The following is a 10333-nucleotide window of genomic DNA, read 5'->3' on the forward strand; positions in this document are numbered from 1 at the left end:
TAAGTAGGTATTGCGTACATAGGCTCATAAATGTGTCAATTTTCAAATTTTGTATTTAGTTCCGTTAATATCTTTAGTTTACATTTATTGTTATCCTTTACTACATAACATATGTTTGGTTATGTTTTAGTACACACTATTCAAAATAAACTTGATAACGTCATTCAGTTTTCTTTATTGACGCCATTAACACCCTCATAATACTACAGCCACCAACTAATGACACTCACTGAAGTACATGCTCCTGACTAGGGACAGGCAAATACAAAAGGTCAATTTGAAGTTCTTGCTTAACTTGTTAGAGCATTACAAAGAGACAAATGTTAAGGTAGGGGATCAAATACACAATTTTCGAAAAATTATAGTCAAAGATATATTTAAGGCAATAAAAACACGTACAAATAATTAAATGGGAAAATGAAAAAGAAACAGCCTGCAAATGCAAAACGTAACACGTAAACAACAATTTCTTTCCCACGAAAACATTTTTAAATGAACAAGGGAAAAAACAAAAAATCAAATTAATAAACTAAGATTTGTACAGTAAACACATCTTCACATGAACCGGAACACAAACTTGTATCTCATCCTCATTAAAACATATTAGTTTACTGGATTAAGCAAACAGCTGATAACGTTTCACAAACCATTTGATAAAGTTCAACATGCAATATTCCAAATGACGTCAAAGTGGTATTGCCTACAGCTAATTAAGGCGATAGCATATATAAACATTTTATTTTTTTAGTAAGGGATTTGTTATTTATAATGAAATATCCTTCAACATCAAATGAATTTAAGTACCGTTGTTCGTGTTATTGTGTATTTTCAAGGGATCGTTATCAAAATTATAACTGATATTTCTTACAAAACATTGTGTAACCCATAAGTTACCCGTTTGCATGTTTTGCTAAAAGAGTCAGAACAACTAATTCAAATTCAGAGGAGATATTAGCTTTAACAGTTAGTAGTCAGTTTACTGAAAATGAAGTGTTTGATTTTTATAGGAATAGTTTGTTCCGTACTACTGTCAGCAGTAAAATCAACCAATACCGGTGATAATTTTGTAGAAACTCCTGTGGTCGATAACCAAAATGTTCCTTTGCTTGCAATGTTTGACATGACAAATGTGAACAAGCGCATCAAGGCGTACATTTCCGACGCTTTCAAAATGAAAATGTCAGAATTAGTTAAAATGAAATTACAAGAGGTTTTGCTGTCATTAAAAATAACTGAGAATGTGAAACAATATATTGATAATATGAAGGAAAATTTAACACTGAACATTGAAAAGGAAATTAAAGAATACTTTGATGATGTGAAACAGAATGTGACCGATACAACATCTGAAGGTATCTACGTTGTTTCTATTTTTTAAATATCATTCATCGTGTGTTTAGGTCAATGTTTTGTTCTCTGGTTAAACTATTTGTTTTCGACTACTTTATTCCAAATCGAACTATTTGTTTTTAATAATATATATATACTGTAACTAGAATTTTATATTCTAATTTGTAAGGGATGCAAACTACTTTTGAACGTCCATTCTGGTACAATTTGTTTGTTTTCAAGTAATTTCGAATCGATCAATCATATTTTTTTTTTCTAAAACGGCATAACCCCCTCAAAAGATGATAATCGAAATCTTACACAAATCCAACGCAAAAGTTGGTATTGTTGAGTGCAGACCAAGGATTACATAAAGGAAACGCACGTTAAAGCCGCGTGCACATATTTTGTTTGTTAACTTCAATTTTCGCGTTTGCTATAATTACGTTAACACGGTCAAGTGAAAATTTGTAATGTCTACCCGAGTAAACGCGCGTTTACTCTGTGTCCGTTTAGTCAGTAGTAAACGAGCATTTACTTCAGATTTCAAAAGTGTATTTTCTACGTGCACTTGAAAGTTAACTTATTGTGTAAGTCATAAAATAAACTCCGTGTACATTTGTACATGTCTTTCTTTTGGGAAAATGACTTTTAACTTAATATTTTACGTATATGTAAAACCGTATTAATTGAAAAACACTTTTAATTTGAAATATTAACATTTATTAATTGGAAAATGTCAGTTGCAATTTCTTTGAATAGCTTATTATACCATATTTTCTTTTTCATAAGTTGCAAATGTTGATTCACTCAAAAGTGTTAAATAATTATGCCAAAATTAAAAACCTCAAAACTATATATGTACATGTACAATTACGTTTAATAAAGTATCATGAGTAAGTCGTCAACATTTTTTACGGCAGATTTAACTGGTTTATGCTTCATGAAATAAAACAATCATCATATCATACATTAATTGTGTTCCATGCCGTAGAATACATCTATTCATCCAAAAAGTTTATCAGTGGTCAATATAGAGATACATGTTCATGTATGCAGTTTATAAAAAGAAAACTCCAATCAGCTTTGATTTTGAAATAATGAACAATATTATAATTTCAATTATACGTTTCAGTAGATACACTGTTTTATGTCGTGAAGCCCGAATTGCGACGAATATTACACGCACATACACATACACGTTTGTTTGCACGAGAGCCTGGCTGCTACAAACATATACACGTATGTTCAGACGTATACATATATGCAATGGCTGCCACAGTTGACCAAATGGACGCATTTATACAAATTGTTTACATGTTATTCTTGTGCAAATAAATAGGGCCGCAGAGATATATATCAAAAGGAAATATTTGCGAAGGCGAACAGCGTTCCGTGATGGCGGTAGGAGACGAGCTTCGCTTTGTGCGACAAACAATCCAGTGACTTGATGATGTCCATTGGTAATCAGTAAGTGTCCCTTTTCTTCGTGGGAGGGGCGGGAAACTTGGTCTACCATTGGAAGGTTCACTTGTACATATGATAAAATGAATAGATTTTGTTTGATTTTCGTTATAGCAATTAAAAATTTGATATTTTGAGATATTCTGGTACATCTTTTATGTCTTTGTCAAAAGATTAAAATCTATATCGGATTTCTTTTAAAGGAAAATGCACGTAGATTATCGTGTTTCGCTTGAATATTTACGTGTTAGCTCTTTGAATCCCACCACCCAAAACAACAAAAAGCAAACAAGCATGAATCTTATCTTTACAATCAACATTAAAACGGAACTGCGTATAAGTATATACGATTATCACACTAGTACCTTTTGTGCTCGTAAAATCCTACAGATAGCAGTACACATGTTTATACTTTGAAGAAAAGGAGATGCATTGGCTACATTGTATATATAAATAAGGAGATGTGGTATGATTTCCAATGAGACAACTATCCACCAACGTTCAAATGAAGTGGATGTAAGCAGTTATAGCAACCGTACGGCCTGTTTGTTAATAGGACAACTGAGCATCAAAGACAGAAGAGCGGCGATTTAAGACTTTTCAGTACACGAGTTATACATTTCACCACACGAGTTACATATTTCACAATACGAGTTTTATATTTCACCACACGGTCTTCAGCATTAAGCTGAACCTTAACAGTAAGTTATACAAAATATATGTGTTTAATATCAGCCCAGTCAATGAGACAAAGTATAACTGTTGGTCGAGATCAGTCTAAAGTGATGCGCCAGACTATCAACCGTTTTTCGATTCCGGCAAAGTCCATGATCATCTTATAGAGCTTGAATGTTATAAATAAAATATGTTTAAAACATAAATATGGATATATGGATGGATGGATGTTTAATGCCCAGTTGCGAATTAAATGCATATTCAGGACGAGAAAATGAGACCGCCTGAACCGAATATGTGCCGTGCTATTTCACAAGGAGTTGATAATAATAAAAATTCTTGGCACAGAGATATTATGGTCGAACTGATTTAGGGTTTTTTTGTTTATTGATACCCTTTGTTAACTGTTAACATGAGATACTTCCCAATTGCAATCCAAAGTTAGTTTTGTGTGGAACATGTGATGTTGGTCAATAACATCAAATATTTAATTATCAATACCACATGGTGTATTGGATGCAATGTACAGTTCCAGTAACATAGTGAAATTTGTCAAATATCAATAAACCATACAGTAAAGAAAGAATGCAAGATGTTTTGTTTTAAAGTATTATAATCTAATGATATATATGTTGATGATTAACTTTAATCCATAAGTAGAAATACAGTTATACATTGTTTGTTCACTAAACATCGAAGTAAAAAAAATGAATTGAATTAAATTGTATAAGCCAATCAAAATATGTGTTACTTATATAGTGTGTAGTTACATGTTCCAAAAATATAATCATTAGAAACAAATTAAAACCAAATAATTTGCTTTAGATATAAAAGCATATTGTTTTAATGTCAATGAACTGTTGAGTTACAGTAAACGGGTTATGTCACAGATATGGCATACAACTTCGGCTCGTTAAACTATTAATAACTCAAAATTAAAAAGGTTTATCTGTTAGTAATCATAGGGTCACCAACTTCTTTCTTGGTGTATTGACCAGTCTGTCAACTAGTTGGTAGTACAAAACGTCAAACATCGACGTTTTATGGTTTACAACGTTATGCTTTTTTTCACTTTTACTTTTCACCTACAACACCATTTTAAATGATTTCCAACACAAAAAAAGAAGTAGGTGATCAGATTGTTAGTTTACATCATTCAAACGGAAATCTATAACAAAATGTGCTTTATTAAAAAAAACATTATTTACTGAACTGTATAGAGAACTTGCAGATACTATCGTTTTATGAATCAACAACCTATCCGTTTTTAAGAATATCTTTGCATTGGTAATTTGAAATTTGCTGATTTTATAACAAATTCAAGAACGCTTTTTGCCGATTGTATATGCCTTCTATACAAATGTTCATCTATTTTCAAAAAATGAATTTAATAGTATTACATTTATAAGAAAATAAAAGAAATCAATGCATTATTTTTTATCGACTTTCAGTAATAGTTCAACAAGCCAAAGTACTATACTTTGAACTTATTGTTCTGATACACATATACAAAGAATATAATATAAAAAATAATTACATTTACACTCACAATATTTTTCTGTATTAAAATATACAGTTTTTCTTGCGTTTTATAGTGAACTTGAGGATTTTATTATATTAGGGGTACCTATTATGAAATACTTCGGTAACTTAGTGTAAAGCATAACATTATTAATGTTCCTCAATATATTTTAGAGATGAAGTCTTTTCGGAACTCACTGCAGGAAGTTCAACAAATCATAGCAAATCAAAGTAAGCAAAAAGAAGTCCTATCATCAATTAGACCGTCTTTAATTTTACTTTCTGAATGTTTGTACGCATTGACAGTCATATTTATACTTTTTTGTAAAATTCATTTTCAGTATAGGAAATTTCAAAAAGTAAAATTATCGTTATTTCAATTACAGTCATTGATTTAAAAGGTGAAACAATAACAATACCGAACTCCAAGGAAAATTCAAATGGAAAAGTCCCTTATAAAATGGCAAAATCAAAAGCTCAAACACATCAAACGAATGGAAAACAACATTCATATCCCTGACTTGGTACAGGCATTTCATTATGTAGTAAATGGTGGATTAAACCTGGTTTTATAGCTAGCTAAACCTCTCACTTATATGACAGTTGCATTAAATTCCATTATATTGATAATAATGTGTGAACAAAACAAACAGACATAATACGTAAAAAAGTCAAAAATAGGGACACAGAAGTCAACATTGTGTTAATCTTAATCACTATAAAAACAAACAAATATGTCAACAAAGAAAAACAAAATCGCATATAGACATAGCACATAAGCAAACATGAAAGACAAGAATACAAAAAATGACCACAGCACAACAACAGATTGGCAGGATGCATAAATACCGAGCCAGCCAAAAGGATATTACCAAAAATGGACTAAACAGTAAAGGTTAATAATTTACAAAGACAAATAAAAAAACACTTTAAAACGTAATTAAGATGATAAACAATGTCAGTACCTAGAATCTATACTTCAAGACCATCATGTATTATTTTTGAAGTTGATACGGAATATTTATCAACAAGGTCTGGTTCATCAACTCTCTGCTCAGACACTGGTGACGTTTTATAAAGTATGAGTATCAGTTGCAAGCTCTTGAATACCGAATGAGTTAGGAAATGTATATCCCATATGCAGGTGAAGTTGGTATATTGCTACTAAGGTGGGGGCAATTGAGTGTGTTTAATGATATACTATTGTATGTTTCAAATTGCAACAACACATTTACATCAATTCAAGGCGATGAACTACCATGCGGGAAAGTATTACAAGATTGTGGTGATTTGATAGGAACAGGCTGCCCAAATGGCGTTTACAATTTGGGTCCAAAAGGTGTATCGCCATTCCGGGTTTACTGCAATATGGATATTACTGGTGGAGGTTGGACAGTACGTTTTAAGTGTTAACTTGAACATACAAAATATTTTTCACTAATATCTTTTATATCATATAGTAAATGTTTTATATGTGTAATTTACTTTCCCTCTTCAGCTTCCTTCATGTTAGTTGTGTATTGTATATCATAAATGTTGCGGTACCATCACAAATGCTTCGTTTTCATTTCATCAAATGCATTTTAATTTTACTAAGATCGAAAACATATAACATAAATGGAAACGAATGGATACGGTGTATCAATTCATAACAAACCATTCATTTTGATCTATAAAGAGGTTGATTCCTAACTATCCTACTGCCTGTCGATACATTTATTTTTGGCATTGCATAAGTCATGTCTTCTTTGACTGTCCATGACGTTAAAATACTAAATCCCTGGGATGTGTTTTAGTTGATTTTAGTCTCTGATGCATGATTTTTTATTATTAATTGTTTTGGGCTTTTAACTAGCTGTCAATAACTGCAAGTACTCTCAAATCGTACTTTCTTGTTTATTTGACCTGTTGATACTTATTGTAATGCTTGTTTTTGTTATTTAGTGTTATTCAGGGTTATATCTGGTCTATATACCAGCTTTGATAAGTGTTTGGTATTACTATAAATTTTCACTTCTTCGTACTTTGTACATCAAAATTATTTATTATGTAAAAATAGTTCATTTCTCTCTTTGAACTGTACACGTATACCTAACAACAAAATTATTTTCATTTACATGTGTTTAAAGTAATTGCAAATGGCTGATATTTTTGTTCAAGCATATTGTTTTTCTTAAATTGTTTAACATTTCACAGCGGTATAACATGTTATTTTAATTATTCTTCCCTTAGTTTATTTATTTTGTATTTACATTGTATCATAGATCAAAATTTTTTGTTCAGTGTATGTTCACTGGTGTTAATATGTCTTTTGATTGAGTTAAGTCATTTCAATTGATATTTTATAGTGTGTCTTTCTATGTTGTGATGTTACACTATTGTTTCAGATAAGGGTGAAGGTTTGGTACCATTAAAACGTTTAAACCCGCTGCAATTGTTTGCACCTGTCCTAAGTCAGGAATCTGATGTTCAGTAGTTGTCGTTTGTTGATGTGGTAGATAAGTGTTTCTCGTTTCTCCTTTTTTATATAGATTAGACCGTTGGTTTTCCTGTTTGTTTGGTCTTACACTAGTAATTTTTGAGGCCCTTTATAGCTAACTGTTCGGTGTGAGCCAAGGCTCCGTGTTGAAGACCGTACTTTGACCTATAATGGTTTACTTTTATAAAATTTGACTTTGATTGTAGAGTTGTCTCATTGGCACTCATACCACATCTTCTTATATCTCATTTCTACTCGGATATGACAATAAAAGCAAAGGAACGGCGTTTTTATCGCCGTTCTTCGTCTTAAAATAATAAAAAGCAAAGACTGTTATCCGTACAGCAATTTCAAGACGACACCAAGCACTGGTTTAAGCGCAATAATTTGCAAGTTGTCAGAACTTCTTTTGTTTTAATACAATGTTGTCTTTTAAGGTTATACAGAGAAGACAAGACGGTAGTATGGATTTTTACCGAGGATGGGAAGACTATAAAAATGGTTTTGGTGGACTTACAGGAGAATTTTGGATTGGTATCTAATTAAATACTATACTTTCGTTTTAAAAAATTATGCATAAAAAATTATAGGCAGTGACATGATTGTAGTTCTTTTCGTTTTTTTTTTTTTTATTTTGGAAAAGTGATTGGGTGCTGTTCTTCGTTTTAGCACTAGGGTTTGCAAATAGTGCATTATCAACAATATAAAGGGATAACTAAGAAGTTAATTATAACATACTTTTAAAAATAAACATTTTTTAACAGCTTCTAACAAATTGCACACATTTATACTAGGTAATGAACACATTTACAAACTCATGTCAAAAGGAAGTTATCAGCTCCGAATTACACTAGAGGACTGGGATGGTGATACGAGATATGCTACATATAATACTTTCAGTTTGGGAAACGAAGGTTCTAGCTATAGATTGAAGATCGGAGGATACAGTGGCACTGCAGGTATGTTACACGAAAGTGTTAAAATGTATATAATACTCTTTTTTTTTAATTAAAAGTTTGATATGTCCTGCAAAAGATAATAATGATAGGTTTTCCAGAAAATTTACATAAAATCGTTGATCCCTTTTTGTAGTGAACATGTTTTTTTCTTCTTTTGTGGTCTGGTTTCACGGAAACGTGATTGCACTTTTTACAAACATAATATTGTCCAGTTCATTAATGAGGTATTGGTAACAACAAAGACATGATAGAAAGGTGCGCACTGATTTTTTTCGACTTCATTTGTTGGTGTTTTAATTGTAAGGAAAACACAATTAATTATTAAATTCATAATTCCGAAATCCCTATTCTTATAGAAGGATATGTTAATCCTTGCATGTTCCCATTTAAATTTATAAAGGAAAATACAAGGATACTTTTCGGGAGGGGAAACAGAGAATGTGTTAAATATTTGCATGTTTCTAGAAATAAAATGATTAAGATACAAATAAACATATTGCACTAACTTTAAAATCTATAATTTAAAGGGATTCATGCCTTATACCTCTTTTAGTGCTTGTTTCTAGCAATTCAATCCTGTGTATATATTGAATGGAGGAATTGGTTTCTGGTCTGCCTCTTTATTTGGAAGAAGAGGGTTTTATTATAGTAAAGGATATGCGTTAAATATTTGTAACTGGACGTCACAGTTTCAATCAATATGAAATATGCGACGAAGCTGTCAATCAATCAATCAATAAATCTTTCAAGCAAACAATCCAAGCCGATCAATAGGTAAAGGAATGATAAATTCATCAAATATGACATTATGCAAAGTGTCAATTAATTAATCAATTAACCTACCAACCAATCTACATGAAGAACTTGTAATAAAAAGAGGCAAAAGATACCAAAGGGACATTCAAACTCATAAGTAAAAAAAAACTGACAACGACATGGCAAAAAAGGCAAAACAGTATACAAAACACAGCATAGAAAACTCAAGACTGAGCAATACGAACCCCACAAAAAGCCGGGGTGTTCTCATGTGCTCCAAAAGGGTAAGCAGATCCTACCCCACATATGGCACCCATCGTGTTTGTCATGTAAGTATAATACCTGTGATAACGTCCGTAAAATAATCGAAAGGATGATTTCAACTTAACCACTTGGAACTCTTGGTTTAATAGCTTTCTTGTGAGCATTTATTCTAAGTCTATTGAGGAAATCGTGATAGAAAACTAGTGTTACGTAAACACTCTATCAACCAATAATATATGTCAAAAATGGTGGAAAGACTGCACTCTTATATTGATGGAAACAATCTTAGAAAAGCTTTCGGTTTGCCGAATAAATCAATAATTAAATTAATACGTTTAAGATGATACTTTATTTAAAGGTTTCAACTCTAGACTATCGACTCTCAATTGTCAATTGTAAACATTATTGAACATGTCTATCAATAAACAATCAAGTACATTTGTTGATCATGAAAAGCGGAATAGGATACCAAATTGATAATCAAACTAATAAATCGAAAACAAACTGACAGCGCCATGGTAAAATTTGAGACTGGTCGTTAGATGAAGACACCAAATGAAAAGCGCGTTGTGCATTGTGTACCGAAAAAGATATTGGTGATAATTTTCTCTCTCTCTTTTGATATGTGTAATTTATTTAATGTTTTTTGTTAAAATCAAGTGATCTTCGTCTTGATGTAAAGTACGTCGATTGTAAAAAAAATCAATCCATCTTTAAAACATTTCTCATAAAATTGAGATAAGGTACTAAGGAGGCAATCAAAAATCAGGGCCAATAAAAAAAAACACACATCGCCATTATCATGACCACAGTTAAAAACGACGATTACGCAAACAACAATTACAAAGCAGTATAGAAAACAGATGGAGCAACGTAAAACCAACCC

General features: G+C 31.5%; 1 protein-coding gene across 1 annotated transcript; it reads left to right on the forward strand.

The window, feature by feature from the left end:
• Positions 1-760: 760 nt before the first annotated feature.
• On the forward strand, positions 761-9846 carry LOC127708217 (angiopoietin-related protein 7-like). The gene is made up of 6 exons (XM_052213061.1): positions 761-1352; positions 5164-5220; positions 6236-6384; positions 7906-8002; positions 8263-8427; positions 9806-9846. Exons 1-6 carry the CDS (start codon positions 986-988, stop codon positions 9844-9846), a joined length of 876 nt encoding a protein of 291 aa, XP_052069021.1. The 5' UTR covers positions 761-985.
• The last annotated feature ends 487 nt before the right edge of the window (positions 9847-10333 follow it).

This window comes from Mytilus californianus, unplaced genomic scaffold (genome assembly GCF_021869535.1).
Source record: "Mytilus californianus isolate M0D057914Y unplaced genomic scaffold, xbMytCali1.0.p SCAF_7, whole genome shotgun sequence".
Lineage (NCBI taxonomy): Eukaryota > Metazoa > Mollusca > Bivalvia > Mytilida > Mytilidae > Mytilus > Mytilus californianus.

Excerpts from the sequence above, each read along its gene's own strand:
- LOC127708217 (XM_052213061.1), top strand. The coding sequence starts at position 986 with ATGAAGTGTTTGATTTTTATAGGAATAGTTTGTTCCGTACTACTGTCA. Across the intron at positions 1,353-5,163 it reads GACCGATACAACATCTGAAG|AGATGAAGTCTTTTCGGAAC; the intron begins GTATCTACGTTG and ends AATATATTTTAG. Across the intron at positions 5,221-6,235 it reads ACAAATCATAGCAAATCAAA|GCGATGAACTACCATGCGGG; the intron begins GTAAGCAAAAAG and ends CATCAATTCAAG.